The sequence below is a fragment of the Pipistrellus kuhlii genome, unplaced genomic scaffold, assembly GCF_014108245.1.
Source record: "Pipistrellus kuhlii isolate mPipKuh1 unplaced genomic scaffold, mPipKuh1.p scaffold_m20_p_4, whole genome shotgun sequence".
Classification (NCBI taxonomy): Eukaryota; Metazoa; Chordata; class Mammalia; order Chiroptera; family Vespertilionidae; genus Pipistrellus; species Pipistrellus kuhlii.
Genome location: NW_023425540.1, coordinates 33,045,299 through 33,071,151, shown reverse-complemented (window position 1 = coordinate 33,071,151; position 25,853 = coordinate 33,045,299). Strand labels below are relative to the sequence as shown.

Here is a 25,853-nt window from a genome sequence, read left to right as displayed (position 1 = left end):
TTTTTCCCCCATTGGCCTCTCTCCCATCTGCTCCCATCCCCCAGCACATGTCCTCATGTCTGTGTCCATTGGTTATGCTTATATGCATGCATACAAGTCCCCCAGCCACCTTCCCCGCCTTCCGAGGTTTGATGCTGTTCCATGCTTCTATGTCTCTGGATCTAACTTTTTTTATTGATTTTTAGAAAGAAAAAGAGAGAAACATCAATTTGTTGTTCTACTTACTTACATATTAATTGGTTGAATCTTGTAAGTGCCCTGATCCAGTATGGAACCTGCAACTTTGACTCATCAATATAATGCTCTAACCAAAAGAGACACCCAGCCAAGGCTGGCACTCTTTATTTATTTTTTTTAACCCTCACCCGAAAATATTTTTCCATTGATTTTTAGGGAGAGTGGAAGAGAGAGGAAAATATACAGAGACAAACATCAATGTGAGAGAGACGCATTGCTTGGTTGCCTCCTGCTAGTGTCCTGACCAGGGCCCTGGCAGGGGAGGAGCCTGCAACCCAAGTACATGCCCTTGACTGGATCAAACCCAGGGTCCTTTGGTCCGCAGGCACTGAGCCAAACCAGCCAGAGGAAGGCTAACACTCGTTAAAGCACTTTAAAAAAATGTATTATCGGTTACCTATGGAGTGATTTTTATTTTTTTAAACATTTTTATTGATTTCAGAGAGGAAGGAAGAGGGAGAGAAAAACATCAATGATGAGAGTCATCGATTCCCCGCACACCCAACTGGTCATGCACGTTCCCCTCCTTCCCCCCAATCGAACCTGGGACCCTTCAGTCCGCAGACCAATGCTCTATTCACCGAGCCAAACGAGCTGGGGCGAGTGATTTTTACTGTACTGGTTTACTCATATTTCCTAAATCACCTGCAATGAACACTTAAAAAAAAAATCTCACCTGAGAACTACTGGTTTTAGAAAGAGAGAAACACTAATGTAAGAGAAACATCTATGTGGTTGCCTTCCATACGCGCTCTTAGGAGGGTAATCAACCCCCAACTAGGTCTGTGCCCCCCATACAGCAGCCTTTTGGTGAATGGGAGGCTGCTCCAGACCATCCGAGCCACTCCAGCCACTGCAGTGAGCACCAATCTTAAAGAAAATGTACTCTTCAAAAACACCCTGGTAGAATCTACGAAGATATCAAAAAGCGACATCGAAGAATTGAGAGACTACAGAACAAAACAAGAAAGATGGAGACCCCTGGGAGAGGGGCGCGGGGCGCTCCAGGCCGCCGGTGGTCCCCGGGCCACCGTACTCTTCCGCTCCCAGAGGCCCCCGCGGCGGAAGTGGTCATTCTCCGCGGCACGCACCCACGCCGCGCACCCGCGGCATCCCGGCCATGGCGATGGGGGGAGGAGGCGGCGGCGGCGTCCCGGAGCCGGAGGACTCGGTGCTGTTTCGGCGCGGCGCCGGCCAGGTGAGGGCGCGGCCGGCTCCGCTTCCCGCAGGCGCCCCGTGCGGGCTCCCAGGGCCGGCCCCCGCGCTGCTTCCCCGGCCGCGGGGCAGGACCCGGCCGGTCCGTTTACTGCGGGACTGGGGGTCCGCCTAAACGTTTCTACATATTTTCCCATTTGGGAACCAGCTCCTTCCCTGCTCAGCTTGGGCGCCTTGATGGCTTTGAGCCAAGGCCCTACCTTTACTTGATCGGACTTTGGTTGGTCCATCCTGACTGGGGGCTGTGAGTGGAGGCAGGCCAGGGCGAAGCGGGGGGACCAGGTAGGAGTCTATTCAAATGATCCAGACGTAGATCAGGATGTTAGCAGAGTACTTGGATTTTAGGTACATTTTGAAACCAAAGGCAACAGGTGTCGCCTATGGATTCAGTAGTGGAGATTTGAGAGAGAAAAAGTCAAGGATAACTTCAAGATTGTCCTGAACGGTTGAAATAATGGAGTTAGTTGCCTTTACGGATGAGAAAGACTGAAAGTAGAGCAGGTTTATAAAAGTGAAGATCAAAAATTCATTTTGAGTAAAACAGTGGCGATGAGATCTGATTGGTGGTGAGTCCAGGAGTGAGAGAAGAGAAATTCAAGGCAAATAGTTCAGGGAGTTTTATTCTAAATAGAAAGTATAGAAATTGGCCAGTAGATTGAGGGGGAAGCGGGATAAAGAGGATTATTGTTTTCCTGTGTTATGGTTTGTTTTGTTTTTATGATGGTAGGAACAGGTTTCAATATGTTTATGGGCTGATAAGAAAGATACGGAAAGGAGGGGAATATTGAGGATGCAGGAGAGAGAACTGCTGAAGTAGTGTTTCAGCGTGGGTAAGAGGGGATGGATTTGGCGTGGGAATATTGACAGTTAATGTGGTGACAGTTATATAGGTACAGATCTGGTGGGAGACTGAAACTTTTCTTTGGATTGTTGCTGTTCTGTCAGTAAAAGAAGTATCAGCTAGGAGTGAGGACAGGGCAGATTTTGGAGGTTTGAGCAGAGAGGGTAGAGAGTAGGCCTCTAGGAGATTGGATAAGTGTTGGAATAAGGAAATATCTCTGAAATAAGTAAATATGAATAAGTAAATATATATATGAATTATGATGAGTAGTGTTGGAGTGTATGCTGGGATACAAATCGCTGAGAATGAGGAGGTATGACCCAAGATGGCTGTAGACAATTGCAAAAAGAGGATAGTAGACAGTAAACTCTGTTGACAGGATTTTTAAAGCTAGGGATTTTAGTGAGGAAGGAAGGAGAATAATCTGGAAGTGGAAGTGAGGAGCAAGGGAGATTTCTTCCCCACCTTTGGTATAGTGATTTCAGGGATATGAAGGAGAAAACATTTTATTTGAGATGTCTACAAGGAAAGTGGCATCCCCAGAGAAAGCCAGATTTTAGTTACAGCAAGATGAAGAAAATATTCAGAGAAGAGGTTAAGGAGGGTAGAAAGTTTGTTGGTTACTCAAAAGCACACAGTGGAAGTGTTAGTAATTGAGAAGTAGTAGAAGATGGCAGAACATGAGGAATAACTTTAGAAACCTTGGCTACTGGTAATGACCGAGAAACAAATAATAATGGCAGCCCTAGTCTGTTTTGGTTGCTGTGTCACAAATTACTCAAAATTTAGTAGCTTGAAAATAATCTTTATATTATTTCTCATAGTTTCTGTGTGTTAGGAATTTGTGAAGGCCTTGATGGGTATTTCCCCTTGAGATCTTTCATGTGGTTGCATCCACATAGTAACTGTAGCTACAATAGCCGAGTCCCTGCAGCTCGGGATTGGCTGGCCATATCTTTTCTTATAGCCTGAGGGCTTCTATATGTGATCTCTGTGTTGGGATGGTTTGAATTTCCTTAGGCCCCTTTATAGTTCTCTATCATCCATCCTCTCCTGTCGCCAGACAACTCCTGATTCACTTTCTGTCACCATAGGTTAGCTTGCATTTTCTAATGTTTATTCTATATTTATTAATTCACTGTTCATGAGTATTGCGTTGTTTTCAGTTTGGGGCTGTTACAGTAGACCTGCCATGACTACTAACTTAGAAGACTATGTGAACATATGCTTTCATTTCTCTTGTGTAAATACCTGGGCCATTCATTATTTTAACTCTAAGAAACTAACAAACTTTTCAAAGTGGTTGTACATTTCAACTAGCAATGTATGAACATTTCATTTGCTTCACATCATTGCTAACACTTGGTATGGTCAGCCTTATGCTAATTTTAAACATTCTAATGTGTGGTAGCATCTTGTGGTTTTAATTAGCATTTCTCTGATGACTGTTGATATTGGTCATCATTTTATGTGTTTATTTGCCATCCATGTCTTCTTTGGCAAAGTGTCTGTTCAGATGTTTTGTCCATTTTTTAAAAAATATTTTATTGATTTTTTTACAGAGAGGAAGAGAGAGGGATAGAGTTAGAAACATCAATGAGAGAGAATCATCCACCAGTTGCCTCCTGCACACCCCCTATTGGGGATGTGCCCTGCAACCAAGGTACATGCCCTCTACTGGAATCGAACCTGGGACCTTTCAGTCCACAGGCCAAGGCTCTATCCACTGAGCCAAACCGGTTTGGGCTGTTTTGCCCATTTTTGAATTGGTTTGTTTGCTTTGTTTTTGTTGAGATTTGAGAGTTCTTCATATATGCTCCATATATAAAACCTTTATCAGATAGGTAATTCGCAAATTTTTTATCCCAATGTGTAGCTTGGTTTTTCAGTCTCTTAACAGTGTTTTTGAGCCCTAGCTGGTTTTGCTCAGTGGATGGAGCTTCTGGCCTTGAGTTTCCTCTTAATTATGGGTTGCTGCCACAGGGCTGAGGTTTATAGTGAGATAAACCTACCTGCTTAGATATTGTTATTGGCATGTGTTTTGTTTTGTTTTCATTTGCCCAATGTGTAGGAGTTGCTCAACTAATTTTTAGATTTTTTTCAGAGGAAATTGTTTGAGACAACTGTAGATTTATTGTGTTGGTGGGAGGAGGTGAATTAAGAATCTTCTGTATCTTCATCTTGGACTGCAGAAAATCCATTTCTTTCCATTTAAAACATGTTTGTACTTCACATTTCAGTATTTTATTATATTTGTTTTACATTCTTTTTTGTTTTGTATTTTTTTTAATATATTTATTGATTTTTTACAGAGAGGAAGAGAGAAGGATAGAGAGTTAGAAACATCGATGAGAGAAAATCATCGACCAGCTGCCTCTTGTACACCCTCCACTGGGAATGTGCCCGCAACCAAGGTACATGCCCTTCACTGGAATCGAACCTGGGACCCTTCAGTCCGCAGGCCGACGCTCTATCCACTGAGCCAAACCGGTTTCCGCTGTTTTGTGTTTTAAATCACTGATTAGAACATCTGTCTTGGGAGCAGGCAGCATAATTTTATATACTTCTCAATGATGAATGCTTAGTAGGTAGTGGGTGCTCAAAAACATTTTTTTTATTGAATTAAGTTTAAGTTCTAGGTACTCATTAAATTTAAATTCAAAAATAGAAATAAGTTTTAGGTCTTTTCCAGATTATTTAATATCATATTTTTCCCCACTAAAACTATGCCCTTTATCTACCTGGCTGGCCAAACTACACCATTTATCTGCTCTTAGACGAGATTGAAATTTGAGTTATTCTTGACCACATCTACTTACGGTTGGTAGATAGGGATTAAATTGTAGAGCATTCACTTCATGGCATACCTCTTAGAACATTTACATATGTTTCGCTTTGGGGATAATGATGCAAAATCTCTAAGCAGGTAGGTTTCTTGTGGTTATAGTTAGGATTTAAAGTACCCATTTTTTAGTTTAATTTTATGTTTAGTTTAAGTTGCTCTTGGAATACTTTTTTAATGAAATCCATCCAAACATGAATTGTTTTTATTCTTTATCCTTCCCAGAGTGATGATTCTGACATTTGGGATGATACAGCACTAATAAAAGCATACGATAAAGCTGTGGCTTCATTTAAGGTATGAAATGTTTACATTTTTGTTTAGATCCTCATGTTAGTCACTTGGGAAAAATTAATTGATAACATTTACAGTAAAGTATTAAAGTATGTATTATTTAGTTCTAATTTTGAAGCTTAAAAGATAACATTGGTTAGTTAAGTTAGATATTTTCCTTTAGAAATTGGTAGGTAGCCTATTTATATTTGAACCTTTTAAGAGAGGAGATTTAACTAGAATTTTAAATATTGGTTGCTTTTAATGTGTTTCATTGTATAAACGTATGGAAGTCATCTAATTCAGATTAGTGGAAGGATAGTTTGAGTTTTAATTTTTAAACATTTAATAAGCTTTATTGAAATAATGGTGATAAATAGCAGTAGTGCAGTAGTAATTAATAATTGTAGAGTGTATACAGTGTTTTAGGCACTTTTTAAAAAAATATATTTTATTGATTTTTTACAGAGAGGAAGGGAGAGATAAGAGAGCTAGAAACGTCGATGAGAGAGAGACATCGACCAGCTGCCTCTTGCACACCCCCTACCGGGGATGTGCCTGTAACCAAGGTACATGCCCTTGACCAGAATCGAACCCGGGACCTTTCAGTCCGCAGACCGACGCTCTGCCACTGAGCCAAACTGGTTTCGGCTGTTTTAGGCACTTATTAAACTGCTTTACATATGTTAAATTAACTTAATCTCCCCCAAATCCAATTAGTTGGGTTCCAAGTCAGGTGTTTCTGGTGGTTGGAATATATAGTCCTTTGGGGAGTGTAGTCTGTTTTTGTGGCCTACATAAAACATTTACACAGTTGTCCAACATCATTATTTGACTCACAGTCTGAGGTATTTGGTCTTATTGAGCACCATATGTGAGCCCTCTTAGTTCAGGCATAGCATAGGCTCATACAGAACACCAAGTATAGACTCCACTTCCTTCATGTAGTCATTCCTGTACCATAAGGTAGAAAGATCAAACTTCTGTGTCATCCTTGAAGCTGAATTCTAAATTTGTCAATAGCATGCTTTTCAGTATGCACTTAGACTAAAAGTACATTAACTTCTGGTTACCATGTTAGTTCTGTAAAGTGCAGATTAAAATGAGGCTCAAAGCCAATGGCGGTAGCTCAGTGGTTGAGCTTAGACCTGTGAACCAGGGCCCAGGTTGCAGGCTCGATCCCCAATAGGGAGCTTGCAAGAGGTAGCCAATTAATGATTCTCTCTCATCATTGATATTTCTTTCTCTCTTTCCCTCTTCATTCCTCTCTGAAATCAATAAAAATATATGAAAATTAAAATGGGGCTCGATGTGGGTTTGGGTAGATAATATTGCAGAGGGAAGTACTCTGAGTAGAGGAAAGGAACTGAGTTCAGGAAAAAATAGTTTACTTCTAGTTGTGTTGAGTTTGAGATAAATGCAAGATAAGAAATTGGTAATAGGAAATGTTGGATTGAGCTAAGGAGAAAGGTCAAAGAAAGATAATAGTTTTAAAAGTTTGTTTGCATAGTGCTTATTATTGAAATAATAGGAATAGTAGATGATCATAATCAGGTAAAGAAGGATGGCCAAATTTTGTTGGGATTGCCCAAGTTTAAGATTTGATCAGAGGAGAAATAAAAGCCCTAAATTGGGGCCCTACATTGCTATGTCTTCCAAACTGTCATGCATATAAAAAATAAAAATGATCAATAGCTTCTAATGTTACAAAAAGGTTGAGAGTGAGGAGACTTATTAAATGGGTGTTTTTTGTTCTCCTAAAAAAAATATTTCTTTATGAATCTTTAATTTATTGATTTTTAGAGAAGCAGGAGAAACATCTATCTGTTGCTCCACTTATTTATGCATTTTTTTGTTGCTTATTCGTGTGCCCTGACTGGTAATTGAGCCTACAACCTTGGTGTATCGGGATGACACTAACCAACTGAGCTACCCGCCTAGGCTGCTCATGAATCTTTTTTTTTTTTTTTTTTTTTTTTTAATATATTTTATTGATTTTTATACAGAGAGGAAGGGAGAGAGATAGAGAGTTAGAAACATCGATGAGAGAGAGTCATCGATCAGCTGCCTCTTGCACACCCCCCACTGGGGATATGCCTGCAATCAAGGTACATGCCCTTGACCGGAATCGAACCCGGGACCCTTCAGTCCCCAAGCCGACGCTCTATCCATTGAGCCAAACCGATCCCGGCTGCTCATGAATCTTAACAGTTAACAGATCATCTGTCACGATCTGTCCACATGGTATCAGCTGGAGTGGCTCACTTGGGAGTGAGGAATCTACTTTCATGATGGTTCACTCACATGTTTAGTGCTGCCTTCTGTTAGGGGCTCAGCTAGGGCAGTGTGCTGGGGGCCTCTGTTCTCTAAGCAAGTTCCTTTGCTGACAAAGGGGTTTTTAGAGCTGATTATTAGATATATGATGCCTGTAGCATATGAGATGGTGGAAATAGCAAGTAGAGGCTGTGTGGGGTTTATAATAACTGAATTGTGATTTTTTTTCTGTATCATTTTGTAACATGCACATTTCTATTCTTATTTTCATAGCATGCTCTAAAGAATGGTGACATTTCTGAAGCTTCAAATAAACCAAAAGGCACCCCTAAAAGAAAAGCTGCTAAGAAGAAGAAGAAAAGCCAAAAAAAGAACACCACCACTCCCTCAAAGCAGGTTATTTTTTAAATATTGAGATTTAACTTCAGAGATTTTCTTCATACCATGCTTATTAAATAGAGTGTAAAATAGCTTTAACTTAAGTGATTAGTGCAGTGTTTTCCATTGGCATGTAATTATAACATTTCTTAAACTTTCTATTGTTTAGGAACATGCCTGTCAAAGTATAAGGACTTAGGTGGAACTGATTAATACTACCGTATTTTTCGGACCATAAAACGCTCCGGACCATAAGACGCACCAGTTTTTAGAGAAGGGAAATGAAGAAAAAAAGATTCTGAAACAAATAGTGTCCTAAAATATTTTATGTGCATTAAAACCCAACATCACAGTCATAAACACATGTAATCAACCCTGTAAAGTAAACAGCAGCATTTAGAACCATTTTAGAGCCGGGCAAGCACACAGAGACCACACAGAGCCGGGCAAGTAAAAAAACTTTTTTTTTAAAGTATATGTGTAGGCTATATTTGGACCATAAGACGCAGGGACTTTTTCCCCCCACTTCTGCGGGGGGGGGAAAGTGCGTCTTATGGTCCAAAAAATACGGTAAATTCAGGGCAATGTTCAGTTTCTATGGGAAGGAGAGGGTGGAAGGCAGTGCTGTTTGAGAGGAATGCCTGAGGGCCCTAAACTGAATTGGCAGTGTTTTACTTTTTAAACTGAGAGGTGGCTATCCTTTCTTCCCCCCAAAAATCCTAAACCTATTAATACTCAGAATATTTTTTAAGCATTTGCTGTGTGTCAGCCCAGAGGAGCTGAACACTTTACACATTCCCTCCTTTCTATTCTTCGTAACAAATAAATGAGTTGAGGTAGGTTATATTACGTCCACTTAACAGATGAGGAAAATAAATACTCAAAGAGATTAAAAAACTTGCCCATGATTATAAAAATGGCAGAATTTATATTATATGACAGGATTATATTTATGTTGGAATTCACATTTATGTGTTTTGGGCTCCAAGTCTTTTTCAGTGTTTCATTCTGCCTTCCAGATCAGTTAACTGGAGACTACCTCCATCCCCGATTTTACCCCAACCAAACAAGAAAATAGTTTACCCTCTTTAAAAGAAATGTGTTTAGCCGAAGCCGGTTTGGCTCAGTGGTAGAGTGTCAGTCTGCGTACTGAAAGGTCCCGGGTTCGATTCCTGTCAAGGGCATGTACATTGGTTGCGGGCACATCCCCGGTGGGGGGTGTGCAAGAGGCAGCTGGTCAATGTTTCTCTCTCATCGACGTTTCTAGCTCTCTATCTCTCTCCCTTCCTCTCTGTAAAAAACTCAATAAAATATATTTTTTTAATAAATAAATAAATAAAAATAAAAGAAATGTATTTATGTGTATCTTTTTTGTTTTTGTAGTGGAAAGTTGGTGACAAATGTTCGGCCATTTGGTCAGAAGATGGCTGCATTTACCCAGCTACCATTGCTTCAGTTGATTTTAAGAGAGAAACCTGTGTTGTAGTTTACACTGGATATGGAAATACAGAAGAGCAAAATCTGTCTGATCTTCTTTCTCTAACATCTGATGTAGCTAGTAATATAGAACAGAATGCTCAAGAGGTAAGGATACAAAAAATAAAGTTCTTGAAAGTAGAGACGAGATGAGAAACAACGGGTCTAGTAATAATTAATGTCGTTTTTAAACATTCGTTTAAAATCCTGCTTGGCATTGACTTGTATTGACATAACCTTCAAACACGTGGTATCTACAGAACGTGTGAAGTGCAATTAACAAGTTTTGCTTGAAAAAGTTTGGTTTGGTTTTTGTTGCAAAACTAGGGCTAAGAAGATGGCGGATGAAGAGCATATTCGGCACTGCATGCTTTACGAGTTCCAATTAGGAAGAAAAGCAAGTGAGGCTGCAAAAAACATCTGTAGTGCTCTTGGTCAAGATGCAGTTAGCGCCAGAAAATGCCAGCGTTGGTTTGAGAAATTTCGTGAGGGAAATTTTTCATTAGATGACAAGAGTGGTCGAGGCCGTGTGTCCAATTTTGATCAAGAAGCTCTTCAAGCTCTTTTGGTGCAAAATCCTCAAATTACCCAACAAGAGCTTGCGACAGCTTTAAATTGTTCACAAAAAACAATTTCCAATCAATTGCGTGCACTTGGCAAAGTCCAAAAGTTTGGAAAATGGGTTCCTCATGAGTTGACTGACAACAACCGTAATCAAAGAGTCACAATTTGCAGTTCGCTCCTCTCTCGTCAAAACCGTTTGCCGTTTTTAGAGCAAATTGTTACCGGAGATGAAGAATGGGTGCTGTATGTTAATTTGAAAAGGCGGCCTCAATGGTTGGACAAAAATGAGGCTCCGCAGCCCACGCCAAAACCTGACTTGCATGCGAAAAAAGTGATGTGTGTTTGGTGGAATTTTAAAGGAAGTCTTCATTATGAACTTTTACCATCTATTATAACCAAACCATTACAAGTGCAGTGTATAGTGCCCAATTGGAAAGGTTAGCCCAAGCTTGAAGAGAAAATGAACTACCCGCACTGATTAATCAGAAGGGCGTAATTCTTCACCACGATAACGCACGACCGCATACTGCAAGAATCACTGCTGAAAAACTGCGCCAGTTGGAATGGGAAGTTCTCCCTCAACCTGCATATTCTCCTGATATTGCCCCTTCCGATTACCATTTGTTTCGTTCTTTGCAAAACTTTCTTCTTGGAAAAAAATTTAATAATGAAGAATGCCTCAAAAATGCATTGACCGAATTTTTTGCATCAAAATCACAAGAATTTTACAACAGAGGGATTAAAATGCTTCCTGAGCGTTGGGCACAAGTAGTAGAAAACAACGGCAACTATATTGTTGATTAAATTTTGTTGTATTGTTTAAATAAATTCGATTTAAAAAAGTATTAGAAAACGACATTAATTATTACTAGACCTAATATAACAGCTTGTCAGTTTGATCCACTGAGGCATTACATTTTTCTTAATGAAACCTATATAACAGCAATATGTATATTTTTTCTTTTTTAAAGAATGAAAGTCAAATTTCAACAGATGAAAGTGAGAACTCCTCCAGGTCTCATGGAAACAAACCAAATAACATCAAGTCAAGAGCTGCTCCATGGAACTATTTTCTCCCTCCACCACCCCCCATGCCAAGATCAGGACAGGGTCCAGGAAAGGTAATTTTTTACCCAGAAAAGATTTCCCAGAAAATCTATATTAATAAAAGGGTAATATGCTAATTAGACCAGATATCCTTCTAGATAAAGCCATGGTGGCAGAATGAGGCAAAGGCAGTTAAGGGTGATCAGGCTGGCAGGGTAGAGCAAGTAGAGGGATTAGGCAGGGGAGGGAAGTTCGGGGCTATCAGGCTGGCAGGGGAGAGCAGTTAGGGATTAGGCAAGTGGTTAGGGGCCAGTGGTCCTGGATTGCGCGAGAGATGTCTGACTGCTGGTTTAGGCCTGATCCCGCAGGGACATCTCAGCAGTCGGACATCCTCCAAGGAGTCCCAGATTGGAGAGGGTGAAGGCCGGGCTAAGGGATCTTCCCTACCGTGCCTCCCCGTCCCCCTGGCACAAATTTTGTGCACCAGGCCTCCAGTAGTTAATAATATTGAAACATTTCAACAAATATTCAAACCTTCCATTAGGAGAATTGTAGATTTTCCCATGAAACTTGTGGCTTTCGGTAGGTGTTAATAAATACACACTTGAGAATTCTTCAGAGAGAAAATATGATAGTAATGCAGAATACTTTATAATGAAAAGCTTTTCCAACTACTTTTATGGAGTATTAGGTATTAGACTAATATAATGAAATTAAGTTAGAAAGTTTGATATTTTATCTGCTGACTGTCCTCAGTTACCCAAGTCACTTTTGTAAAATATGTAAAAACTAGTGGCCTAATGCTCGAAATTCGTGCAAGGGGAGGAGGGTGTTCCTTAGCCTGGCCTGTGCCTCTCCAATCTGGGACCCCTCGAAGGATGTCCTACTGCTGGTTTACAGGAATCGGGCCTAAACTGACAGTCGGACATCCCTCTCACAATCTAGGACTGCTGACTCCAGCTGCTCACTTGCCTGCCTGATTGCCCCTAACCACTCTGCCTGTCAGCCTGCTCACCCCCAATTGCCCCCTCCCCCTTGCTGGCCTACTCACTCCAAACTGCTCCCTCCACTATCCTGATCACCTCCAATTGACCCCCACTGACGGCCTGCTCGCCTCCAACTGGCCCCTCTGTTAGTCTGCTTATCCCCCAAGGGCTCTGCCCCCACCAGCCTGATCGCCCACAACTGTCTTCCCATCCTGGCCTGATTACCTCCCAGCCCTTCCTTTTTTTCTCAGTGCCTCCTTGAGTGGAGGCCAGGGCTGGCTGGAAGCATGTATCTGGGATTGATTTATCTACTATAATTGAAACTTTGTAGCCTTGAGCAGAGGCCAGGACCAGCCAGGGCTGGCAGGAAGCTTGGCTTCCTCCATCACTGGGGCAACCCAAGCATCCTGCTCCCTCCAGCTCTGGCCACCGCCATCTTTAGTTAGGTAATTTGCATACTCACTCTAATTGGCTGGTGGGCGTAGTGGAGGTATGGTCAATTTGCATGTTTCTCTTTTATTCGATAGGATTGGAAGAGAGTACAGTATTTACATCTACCACAGGGCATCCTAAGGAGCTGCCAAACTGTTAGAGTAATTGTAAATATTGTTTTCCTTTATGCTTCTTTTGGTTATAAGTAACAAATCAACTTTAAAAAAGATTTATTTTAGGTTATATTGCAGAACCCAAGTATGTCCCTTTCTCATTGTTTTGTATAAAACAGTGATTTCCTTGGAGGTTATAGCACTGAGGAAATGATATAATTTTAAAAATAAAGATATCAAGTATGATTTATTAAAACTTTTCCTGCCCTGTCTGGTTTGGCTCAGTGGATAGAAGAGTCCCAAGTTCAATTCCAGTCAAGGGCATGTACCTTGGTTGCAGGCACATCTCCAGTGGGGGGGGTGCAAGAGGCACCTGGTTGATGTTTCTAACTGTTTATCCCTCTCCCTTCCTCTTTGTAAAATATAAATTTAATATATTTAAAAACAAAACCAAAAAACTTTTACTTAACATTTTCTTCAAGATCTTTATTTTTAATCCTCACCTAAGGCATGAGAATATTTTTTCCATTGATTTTTAGAAAGAATGGAAAACAGTGGGGAGAGAGGGAGGAAGACATTGATGTGCGAGAGAGACAGGTATCGCAGGTTCGTGCCCTTGGCCAGAAATCAAGCCTGAGACCCTCTGGCATGTGGACTGATGCTCTAACCATTGAACCAGGCTTGCCAGGTTTTTCTTGAAATTTACATAATATTACAGTTTCTAGAATGATCAAATCAATATATGTGTGTATCTGTATATATCAATGTGTATCATACTTCTTTGATCTTAGGGGCCTGATTTTCCTTGTTGAATGAGAGAATTTACTAATTTTTACAATATATGCTCTAAATTAGCATATGTAACTACTGAAAGGACATAAATAAAAATGATTATACAATCTACATAATGAAATTGTTGGATATATTGTTTTATGATTGAGATATCTTGCTAAAAACTACCTCTTGATTTATAAGGTAATTAAAATACTTTATTTCTTTAATTTTACTCCCTGAATCTCTATACAAAGGAAATCAGAAAAATCTAGATTGAGTTTATTTGACTTCCGCATTTGATACAAGCAATCCTATTTAATCTTTTACTTGTTATTTAAATTCTTTTGACATTAAATATTTTTCCTCTTTTCATATTGAAGTTAGTAAATTAATCTTTCTTTGAAATACTTTTGCAGCCAGGTCTAAAATTTAATGGCCCACCACCACCACCACCTCCACCACCACCACCACCACCACCCTTCCTGTCATGTTGGCTGCCTCCGTTTCCTTCTGGACCTCCAGTAAGTACAAAACAATTTAGATGGAACTTTGCTTTTATACATAGGTTCTAAAGGGTAAAAATTTGAACCAAACCTCAGGGGGGTTTTGCTTTGTTTTGTTTTTATCCTCATCTGAAGATATATTTAATGATTTTGAAAGAGAGAGGGAGGGTGAGACAGAAGAAACATAGATGTGAGAGAGAAACATCAATTTTGATTTTGATCCTTGGACCAGGGATCAAACCTGAAACCTAGGTATGTATCTTGACCAGAAATGAAGTGTGCAACCTTTTCTTAAAAAATACTTTTATTGGTTTCAGAGAGGGAGAGAAATAAAAACATCAGTGATGAGAGAGAATTATTGATTGGCTGTCTCCTACTGGGGACTGAGCCCACTACCCAGGCGTGTGCCCTTGACTGGAATCAAACCCAGGACCCTCTGTCCCCAGGCCAACGCTCTTATTCACTGAACCAAACCAGCTAGGGCAAGTTTGCAACCATTTTTTTAGTGTATGGAATGATGCTCCAACCAACAGAGCTATCTGGCCAGGATGGGTTTTTGTTTGTTTTTAAAAATTTTTTAATATATTTTATTGATTTTTTCCAGAGAGAAAGGGTGAGGGATAGAGAGTTAGAGACATTGATGAGAGGGAAACATCGATCAGCTGCCTTCTACACCCCCCCTACTGGAGATGTGCCCATAAGCAAGGTACATGCCCTTGACCAGAATCGACTTGGGACCCTTCTGTTCGATGGTTTAAAATCTGACATTTGAAGGAAGTCAACCAGTAACAACAATAAAATTAAATTGAACAACAATAAAAAAAAACAATAAGTCACATAAAATGTTTAAACATCTTGATTTGATTGTATTTTTAGATGTATTAGAGCTTCAGGCTGACGCTCTGTCCACTGAGCCACACCAGTTAGGTCTGTTTTTAATTTTTAATGCCCTTCTCTACCAGACTGATTCATTCCTTTTATTGCCCCAGCTCATAGCCCTATATTGCCTGCTTCCTTCCTGGTAGAAATTGTATCCCTTATTCTATAGGGAGGTAGTTCCTGTTTGGAAGAATTTGTTTACTGCACACAGGGATTTATGTGTCTCCTTTCCAGGTGTACTTGGATGTTTGCTTGTGGTCAACTAGACTATTTGGATATCTACTGGTAAACTTTTAGATAACAACAGTAGCCTAGACACTTTTTGGCCAGTTGTGTGTGTTGGGGTAGGGACAGTGCAGATGTTCACCCAACACCTTTATTTCAATACTCTGGGGTGTTTTTTAAAGGAAAACCATCAAAGTATTTATGCTTGGTATTTTACCCATAGTTTAATAAAGGACCAGAAAAATACATCTAATCAAATCAAGATGTTTAAACATTTTATGTGACCTATTGTTTTTTTATTGTTGTTCAATTTAATTTTGTTGTTGTTACTGGTTGACTTTCTTCAAATGTCAGATTTTTAAAATTTTTAATAGATAACATGGAATTTAGGGAAAGATAAAGTTAACATCCAGCACTATCTCCATAAAATGAGTCTCCAGACTTCACATTTTTGTTTACTAACTTTAAAGTATATTTTTCTTCATTTCCAGATAATTCCCCCACCTCCTCCAACATGTCCAGATTCTCTTGACGATGCTGATGCTTTGGGAAGTATGTTAATCTCTTGGTACATGAGTGGCTATCACACTGGTTACTATATGGTAAGTAATCATTCAACATTTTTTCCCGACATTTTGTGGTTATGACTTAATTATGTTTGTGACTAAAAAGGTAATTTGTTAAATTAGATCCTAAGGGTTTAAAACTACCTTAAAGTTTAAAAAATGCAACTATTTGCCTCAGGCTTAAATTACTCTTTTATTGTCTCCATTTAATGTAATTATAGTGCAGTTAAAAATCTTTCATGTGCCCAGCCAGTGTTGCTCCTGGTCAGGGCACATGCCTGGGTTTTGGGCTCAGTCACAATGGGGGGCATGCAGCGATCAATAATTTTCCCTCATCATTGATGTTTCTCTCTCTCTCTTCCTCTGAAATCAGTAAAAATATATCTAAATATATATACTAGATGTCTGGTGCATGAAATTCGTGCACAGAGTGGAGTGTCCCTCATCCCAGCCTGCACCCTTTCCAATCTGGGACCCCTCGAGGGATGTCCAACTACCCTCTCACTATCCAGGACTGCTGGTTCCCAACCACTTGCGTGCCAGCCTGATCACCCCCTAACAACTGCCCTGCCAGCCTGATTGATACCTAACTGCTCCGCTGCCAGACTGATTGCTCCCAACTGCCCTCCCTTGCTGGCCCAGACACCCCTAACTGCCCTCCCCTGCATGCCTTGTCCCCCCTAACTGTCCTCCCCAAAAGGCCTGATCCCCCCCCCCCCAATTGCCCTCCCCTGAAGGCCTGATTGCCCCCAACTGTCCTCCCCTACAGGCCTGATCCCCCACTACTGCCCTCCCTTTCAGGCCTGGTCATCCCCAACTGCCCTCCCCTGCTGGCCTGGTTGCCCCCAACTGCCCTCCCTTGCAGGCCTGGTCCCTCCCAACTGCCCTCTCCTGCAGGCCTGATCTCTCAGAACTGCTCTCTCCTGCTGGCCATCTTGTGGTGGCCATCTTGTATCCACATGGGGGTGGCCATCTTTGACCACATGGGGGCAGCCATCTTATGTGTTGGAGTGATGGTCAGTTTGCATATTAGGCTTTTATTATAAAGGATATTTTTAAATCTTTTATGTTATTACATTATTTTTGATTATACATTTTCTAATTTGATGACACACTTTCTAAATTATTTTTCAGTCTCATTATTCTTTCTGTTTTAGGCAGAGGAATTTGGTTAATCCTCATCTGAGGATATTTTTTCCATAGATTTTTTAGAGAGTGGAATCAAAGGGTCAGGGGAAGAGAAACATTGATGTGAGAGAGACACATTGACTAGTTACCTTCCACACACACACACACACACATGCACCCTAACCAGGGCCAGGGATTGAACCTGCAACCCAGGTATGTGCCCTTGATTAGAAATCAAACCAACTTTGGATCAAGGGCAGGTACTCTACTGACCCATACTGGCCATGGCTCTGATCACTTTTAAAGAGCATTAGAAGGCTATAAACTTATTTTTCAATATCATTTTGTTAAATAGATTAGTAAAATGTCTTATATGAAACAAAATGTTTATTCATATCTGTATACTATTCTTTTAAATTTTTTAATTTTTCTTACAGGGTTTCAAACAAAATCAAAAAGAAGGAAGGTGCTCACATTTTAATTAAGGAGTAAGTATGCCATTATTATAGAAGACAATCTTTTGTGAAATTTTTAAAGTTTGTGGAAAACATTTTTAAAATATGAAATTGTTAAAATCTGGAAACGTTAATATAAAACAACGTTGAAGACATTTGATGCCAAAGCTATTAGGTCTAGTAATAATTAATGTCGTTTTCTAATACTTTTTTAAATCGAATTTATTTAAACAATACAACAAAATTTAATCAACAATATAGTTGCTGTTGTTTTCTACTACTTGTGCCCAACGCTCAGGAAGCATTTTAATCCCTCTGTTGTAAAATTCTTGTGATTTTGATGCAAAAAATTCGGTCATGCATTTTTGAGGCATTCTTCATTATTAAATTTTTTTCCAAGAAGAAAGTTTTGCAAAGAACGAAACAAATGGTAATCGGAAGGGGCAATATCAGGAGAATATGCAGGTTGAGGGAGAACTTCCCATTCCAACTGGCGCAGTTTTTCAGCAGTGATTCTTGCAGTATGCGGTCGTGCGTTATCGTGGTGAAGAATTACGCCCTTCCGATTAATCAGCGCGGGTAGTTCATTTTCTCTTCAAGCTTGGGCTAACCTTTCCAATTGGGCACTATACACTGCACTTGTAATGGTTTGGTTATAATAGATGGTAAAAGTTCATAATGAAGAATTCCTTTAAAATTCCACCAAACACACAACATCACTTTTTTCGCATGCAAGTCAGGTTTTGGCGTGGGCTGCGGAGCCTCATTTTTGTCCAACCATTGAGGCCGCCTTTTCAAATTAACATACAGCACCCATTCTTCATCTCCGGTAACAATTTGCTCTAAAAACGGCAAACGGTTTTGACGAGAGAGGAGCGAACTGCAAATTGTGACTCTTTGATTACGGTTGTTGGTGGTCAACTCATGAGGAACCCATTTTCCAAACTTTTGGACTTTGCCAAGTGCACGCAATTGATTGGAAATTGTTTTTTTGTGAACAATTTAAAGTTGTCGCAAGCTCTTGTTGGGTAATTTGAGGATTTTGCACCAAAAGAGCTTGAAGAGCTTCTTGATCAAAATTGGACACACGGCCTCGACCACTCTTGTCATCTAATGAAAAATTTCCCTCGCGAAATTTCTCAAACCAACGCTGGCATTTTCTGGCGCTAACTGCATCTTGACCAAGAGCACTACAGATGTTTTTTGCAGCCTCACTTGCTTTTCTTCCTAATTGGAACTCGTAAAGCATGCAGTGCCGAATATGCTCTTCATCCGCCATCTTCTTAGCCCTAGTTTTGCAACAAAAACCAAACCAAACACAAACTTTTTCAAGCAAAACTTGTTAATTGCACTTCACACGTTCTGTAGATACCACGTGTTTGAAGGTTATGTCAATACAAGTCAACACCAAGCAAGATTTTAAACGAATGTTTAAAAACGACATTAATTATTACTAGACCCGATATTTGATAAGAGCTTTATCTATATCCCCTCTAGAATTATGATGATACCAAGATATCTATCATCTCATCAAATACTTGTTGGTAGGTGGTGTGGAAAGAAAAACCTACTTGTCCTAGCCAGTTTGGTTCTGCAGACAGAGCACTGGTCTGCAGACTGATTTTGGTTGACGACATGTGCCCGGGTTGTAGGCTTGATCCCCAGTAGGGGGCATGCGGGAGGCAGCCAACCAGTGATTCTCATCATTGATGTTTCTCACTCTCCTCTCTGAAATCAATAAAAATATATTTTAAAAAAGAATAACATACTTTTCAATAAAGAGATCCTTACAGTCAGTGGTAAAACTGCTTCCTTCTGGTCAGACAGCCAGATGCACCTTTAAAAATATATTTTTATTGATTTCAGAGAGGAGAGCGAGAAACATCAATGATGGGAGAGAATCACTGATCGGCTGCCTTCTGCACACCCCTTACTGGGGATCAAGTCCACAACCCAGCATATACCTTTGACTGGAATTGAACCTGGAGCCCTTCAGTTCACAGGCTGTTGTTCTATCCATTGAACCAAACCACTAGGGCTGTATTTTTTTCACATATTATTTTACAATTTTGATGTGGATGCCATTATTTCGTGTGTGTGTGTGTGTGTGTGTGTGTGTGTGTGTGTGCGCGCGCACGCGCGCGCGCGCGCGCGCATACTTAACATTACATTTTTTTTACATTTTTATTTATTTAATTGAAAAAGACCAAAATACTGATTTGTTGTTCCAACCATTTATGCATTCATTAATTGGTTCTTCGATGTGCCCTCAAGATTGAACCCACAACCTTGGCATATTGGGACTGTGCCCTCACAAAGTGAGCTACCCAGTCAGGGCCAACATCACCTTTTTTATTTTTTAAGAATTTATATTGACTTTTAGAAAAGAAGGGAGAGGGAGAGAGAGAAACATTGATGTGAGAGTGACACATCAATCCACTGCCTCCTGCATGCCCCCTACCAGGAATGGAGGCTGTCAATAGGTTATGACACTGTTCCTTCAATTTAGCATTCTGGATAATGCTGCAGTAAGTTCTTCCTTATGTGTAGTGATTTGATTCTACTCTCTTATAGCCTTAAGGTAAACTTCCGTGTTGTGGCTATTTGATAAAAGTTGTGGATATTATTATGACTTTTGGTAGATGTTTTCATGTTGCCTTGAAATATCTACATCTAGCACACCCAGTAGTGATTAAAAAAGCAAATTTTGAAAACCATGTTTTCTTTTTGGTTTTCAAAATGGGAGTTGCATTTCTTGGACGGGTATTTTTTAAATTTCATAAGTCACATTTGAAAGTAAAATTACTCGGAGGTAAAGAGGAGGAACATCTGTAGTAATTTCAACAATAAAATTAATATAGAATTAAAAATAAATGATAATTACCTATATTTCATTCTTTGATTGAAGTCATTTTTCATTTCATTGACGTTCTTCTTTAGCTAGGTTATTGAGCCAAGTCTAAAAGGATGAAGAGAAAAATTAGGTAGGGGATAAAATGGGTTAAAGTTTTCTATACAGAAAGTATTGTATATAAAGCCAGAAGCATTGTATATTTCAAGGCCCAAGGTAGCTCAAATGCCTTACCTCTGTTCCTAATGCCATTTGTATAATTTTCCCTCTTTGAATCTGCTCTCTACTTGTTTCTATTACATATCTTTCCTCATTATGTTATCTTTATGTTTATATATTTGTCATTCCTCTGTCATTAGAGGCAAAGCACTACATCTCATTCTTTATGTCTATATAATATCTGGCACAGTTTTTTGCTTAAAGAGCATAGGATGGAGGGAATATACAAAAAGAGAGAAATGGTAAATGGAGGAAAGATTTCCAAGTTGTTTTCAGATCAAATCTTTCACCCATCATGAAAAATTAAATATAAACACTGCTTTTTGTTAGCTTTAAAGAAGACTTTTCTTTATAACAAATTCTACAAGTAAATTAATGGTTTTGAAAGTTAATTGTAAGGGAATATATGTTACATTTTGAAGATTCAAAAATTGGAATAGCTTTTGGATAAACAAATTTTTGAGATTTGAAATTTTGATTTTTTTCATTTCTAGTTAATGTGTGATATAACTTGACCTTGCACATTTTAAAATGGTATATAATTGTGAATTGAGCTATAGCCCATTTTAAATAAAACAAGTTCTTGGTTTCCAGGCAAAAGACAGAGGTGAAACAGTATATCTGAGTATTATTGAATCTTTGTGTTTACATAAAGACTTCTGGTTAAGAGTAAAAAAAATCTTATTTTATAAATCTTGGTTTCAGTACTCTCAGGTATCTATTAATTTGTGTTTTTATTGTACAGGAATCTAGAAACTGCTATGTGAAATTTTTCTCTAATATTAGCTTCTTTTTTTTTTTAATCACTACTGGGTGTGCTAGATGTAGATATTTCATTTAATCCATATAGCACAATCAAGTTAGATATTATAATTATTTCCATTTTACACAGATGAGAAAGGCTCATAGAGGTGAATGACTTGCTGTGGGCCACACAGCAAATGATGGAACTCTGAATTCTCTCCTCAGCTCTCAGTCCCCTACCATCTCCACACCAGCAACTGTTTTTTCCAGGCTTTGTGGAATTTTGTCCTATGTATACATAATTTAGGATTTGGTCAAGGACCTAAATGGAAATTCTATACAAGTTTCTGGAGGTCCTTCTCTTCAAATCACTCTTTAGACTTGCCTCTTCAAATTCCAGCTGCCTTATTCCAAGACCCAAACTACAATCTATTTCTTCCACCTAAGAAGAGCAATACTCTTGACTCAAGTTTCTCTTTCCATGCTGCAGTTTGAAAATTGTGTCCAGCCAAAAAAGAGGTGAAAGTGAAGTTCACCGTATTTGTTTCCCTTTATCAAGTTCAATACAGTACACTGTATTGTCCAGTGCCTGAAAACAGTTGTGTCATACACGGTAGTTCAAAACTAGGTGTACCATTGTGAAATGCAGAAGTTTATTCTTATATTATTTTCTATACAAACAACTGTAAACCTACTTTTGCCCCAACCTGTATATTGTGCCGAGTTTTATAATCTGGCAGGAAAACAAGTACACTACCAGCTATTCCTATTATTTTTAAACGATGAATTTTCAATTGTTGCATGTTTTCTGGAAGTTTAGTATTGCAGCAATTTTCAATATTTTCCATCTTGTGGAACACTTAATTACTAAAATTTTGAAACACATCAAAAAATGTATTTTTTGCTGATCTGACAAAATAGATATAACTTTTATTCATTCACAGTAGATGGCTATTATGTTAGCTGATGTGATTTATTATTATTATTATTTATTATCATCTAAGGAAAAGAGGTCAGTGCTCTTGACTAGTCAGGTGTTGAATGTTTTAAAAATTCTTGCAGCAAAATGTCGCAAAAATCACTGGTCTATTGTATTTGTGGTGGTTTAAAAAAATGTACTAAACAACATTACCTCTATATCTCTCAAGTATGTAGGATCAGTATATCACATTTGGGATTATTATATACATATATGGCAATAATCTACTTTTAGCTTTTTTCTTTTTTAAAAATAATAATCACCTGAGGATATTTTTCCATTGATTTTTAAAAAGTAGAAGGAAGAGGGTAGACAAAGAAAAACACCAATGAGAGAGAGACACGTTGATTGGTTACCTCCTGCAGCCAAGGTATATGCCCTTGATTGGAATCAGGCCCGGGACCCTTTAATCACCAGGCCAATGCTCTATCCACTGAGCAAACCAGTTTGGCTTTTTTTTTTTTTTCTTTCCCACTGTTTTGTAGAATTATTTTGTGTATTGATTAATTTTTAAGTTTGGTCTTCAAATTCTAAATAGTTCTATAGATCATCATATGTTGTCATAGTGCTTCCTCAAAAGAATAAACTAGTTAATAATGCCCTCATTTCTTCATACCTGTCTAATTGTTAAGAGTATCTACTTGTTATAGTTCAAGAATTATTCTTCGTTGTTACTCTTTTTTATAAAAAATGTTTTAAAATTTGAACTAATATTCAATTTATTCTTGTAATCCTTTTAACTACATTGTTGCTTGTTATATGTAGCATTCTTGACAGGAAGATATACTTAAATGAAAATAAGACACAGAGCTATGTATATCATACTGCCTGCTATTTGTGTAACCATATATTTATGTACATGTATATGCATTGATGATCATCTCAGAGTGATACTTTAGTTACCTTTGGAGAGGAGAAGACAAAGCCATATGAGGGAGACTTCACAGTGTACCCTTTTGTATTTTTGTGCTGTGAGCATTTATTGACCATAAAAAATAACACGTGATTAAAATATATGTGATAAGATGTATCAATGTTTTAAACTTTTAATTTTTTATTTTTATAGGTAATTATACAGTATTCCTTAAGAAGTAAGTGCTTTTTCCTCATTATTTCTTGTTTATATTTAGATGTATATGTATTCCATATCAGTGTATATAACTTTTGTTTTAAATAACTGCAGGATATTATGTATAAATATATCATGCTTATTTAATTGAATTCTTATGCATGGAAGTTTTGGCTGTTTGCAATCATTTGCTGTTTAATATATAGTCATTCTTTTATACAATTCTTTTTGTAGATGAGTACATTTCTAAAATTATCTAAATAATAGAACTTCTGGGATTGAAGAGGATATGCATTTATAATTTTAATCAATTTTTGTTAAAATGCTCTCAGTAGAAATTGTGTTAATTTATATTCCCATCAACATTGTTTGAGACTTCCTGTTTCCCACAGCCAATCCAGTAATTTATCAAACCTTTAGGTCTTTGTCAATCTAATAGTTGAAAATGATTGTCTTATTTTATTTATAATTATTTTATTGTGAAGTTTAGCACCTTTTTATGTGTTTGAGAGCTATGTATTTTTTCTGAAAACTTGATGAACATTACTTTTACACACTTTTCAACTTGGATATGTTTTTCCTTTTGATTTGCAAGAATTCTTTGTAATGGTAACCATCCTTTGTGATATGAGTTGTAGGTACTTTTTTCTACAACTAGTTTGTCATCTTGCTTGACTTTGCTCATAGTAATAGCAGTTTTCATTTTGATAGCAATGTTTGCTTTTTATGTAGTCATACTATTTTATTTTCTTATAGTCAGATTCATTCCTTCTTTATGGCTTTTGGATTTTCTGTTTTGTTTCATTTTTTTCCTGTGTCTATATATTATTCCCCTATTACATTTTAAATATTTATATTTGCTCTTTCAAATTTTGCTTATAAAGTTTTATCTACTGTAAATCCTCCTTATTCATAGATTCTGGATTTGCAAATTTGCCTACTTGCTAAAATTTATCAGTATTTGAGGCACTTTTGCTATAATTCATGGACAGGCGCAGAAAGGTGAAAAATTTGAGTCCTGAGAACACCTGACATAGATGTTCTCAGCTGACACTGAGCAATGCTGTTCTCTTGTTTCAGTACTCATAGTATATATGTGTCCTTTTCACAATCTTAGTGCTACATTTTTGTGCCTTTTGATTTCATGCTTTAAAATGTTCCTCAAGCATTATGCAGAAGGGTTATCTAGTGTTTCCCAAGTGTAAGAACTCTGATGTGCCTTGCAGCGAAAATACATATACATGTTAGTTAAGCTTCATTCTGGGCATGAGAAATAGTGCTGTTGGCCGTGAGTTCAGTGTTAATGCATCAATATTATTTATTAATAATGTGTTTCAATGGAAACACAAAAAACAAGGTTATTTATCGATTGATTAAAATGTTATCAGAGACTTGCAGGAACTTAGCCCAGTATTTTTTCTAGGAGTGATGGCTTTGTATTTATAAATTCCATGTTTGTGGTGACTTTAAAGAGTCACCTGTATTTCCTTTTAACTCATTTTACAGACAGTATACAGGAGCATAAAGAGATGTGATAAATAACTGTTAGTAATTTCAATGAGAATTCAAGTACAGCAACCCCAAATTGTTTCTTACACATGATTTTGATCATTGTTTTATAATGTAAAAAAAAAAAAATATATATATATATATATATATATATATATATATATATATATTCATTCCCATTTACTCTTCCAAATGAATTTCACAATTAGTCTATTTATTCCATAAAGATAGAAATTAGTATTTGCATATATTTATTCTAGTTTTATTTACTTTGATGAGTGTATTGCTTTCCATTTCCTCTCTCCTTTATGATTTTATAAGAAAACGGGTTTTTAAGTTTCATAATTATATCTAGGCTTTTTTTCTTTCAAATTAAGGTGCAGCTCTCTCCCAAGGAGAAGGGTGTTTGATATGCCCTGGTCGATGTGAACAGTTTCATCTTTTCTTCATGAGCACTTGGTTGAATGGCACAATCTTCTAAATTTACTTTTGTTGTATGTGACTTGTGCTTAAGTAACCAGCCAGGTATTTGTAGGGAATAACCAGTTTGAATAACTGAACAATGGAAATGTGAGTAATTAAAAGAAACTCAAGGTCACATATAGTGCAGAAAAGTCAATCTGTCAACACATTTGTATATTGTAACTTTCTTAGTATGTTAAGCTTTTTACTGATGCCTTTAAAAATAAATGATAAATATTTTTTAATCTTGACTATCTGAATATTTTTCTTTAGAATATATATGGTTAAGGGTAGAGTCTATAGAACGAAAACTACTCAGGGTAAAGGGGGTAGTATTATAAAGATACAACCAATTACAAAACAATGTTAATGAGAATCCATGGTTAAGAAACCCTCACTGAAGCTGAGTGGCACAAGCACTGGGCCCCACCAATCAGGAACCCAAGCTGTATTGTCTTTTGAAAGTCATGTTATTTTCCTCCTTGCACCTTCTCCTGTCTTTCTGGCCCTCTCTCTTCTCACCTCCACGTGCTCATCATGCACACACCCGAAATGGTTGGCCAAGCTAGTCTCTCTTCATCTCCACCTCGTAGTTCCATCTCTCATTCATTTCACTCTATATATCTCTCTCTCCATTCAAATTCTTAGATCATATTGTTAAAGTTTAGTCTGAAGTTTGGTGTCCATGGGACCTGGGATATTTTCTAGTCTGTTTAGCTGCAGAAGATATTAATATATAAATGCTATTTCTTTCTGAGGTTTTATTTTATTTTTTAAATTTAAAAATACTTTTGTATTTCTTTCTGAGGTTT

At 38.1% G+C, this 25,853-nt stretch overlaps 1 protein-coding gene across 3 annotated transcripts; it reads left to right on the top strand.

The window, feature by feature from the left end:
• Window positions 1-1,279: 1,279 nt before the first annotated feature.
• LOC118703865 (survival motor neuron protein) lies at window positions 1,280-25,286 on the top strand. 3 transcript variants are annotated; one of them, XM_045571531.1, is made up of 11 exons: window positions 1,280-1,435; window positions 5,361-5,432; window positions 7,956-8,078; window positions 9,444-9,644; window positions 11,072-11,221; window positions 12,661-12,732; window positions 13,869-13,973; window positions 15,551-15,661; window positions 17,191-17,241; window positions 23,068-23,092; window positions 24,957-25,286. In XM_045571531.1, exons 1-9 carry the CDS (start codon window positions 1,358-1,360, stop codon window positions 17,236-17,238), a joined length of 960 nt encoding a protein of 319 aa, XP_045427487.1. In that variant the 5' UTR covers window positions 1,280-1,357; the 3' UTR covers window positions 17,239-17,241; window positions 23,068-23,092; window positions 24,957-25,286. The 3 variants fall into 3 exon arrangements, with proteins under 3 accessions (XP_045427487.1, XP_036267055.1, XP_036267056.1); XM_036411162.2 differs by lacking the exon at window positions 12,661-12,732; XM_036411163.2 differs by lacking the exons at window positions 12,661-12,732; window positions 13,869-13,973.
• Window positions 25,287-25,853: the final 567 nt, after the last annotated feature.

What these genes read in the sequence shown, in the direction of transcription:
- LOC118703865 (XM_045571531.1), top strand. Translation starts at nt 1,358, where the DNA reads ATGGCGATGGGGGGAGGAGGCGGCGGCGGCGTCCCGGAGCCGGAGGAC. An exon ending in CAGGACAGGGTCCAGGAAAG is followed by an intron (nt 11,222 to 12,660) that starts GTAATTTTTTAC and finishes TTTATTCGATAG; the next exon opens with GATTGGAAGAGAGTACAGTA. An exon ending in GCCAAACTGTTAGAGTAATT is followed by an intron (nt 12,733 to 13,868) that starts GTAAATATTGTT and finishes ATACTTTTGCAG; the next exon opens with CCAGGTCTAAAATTTAATGG.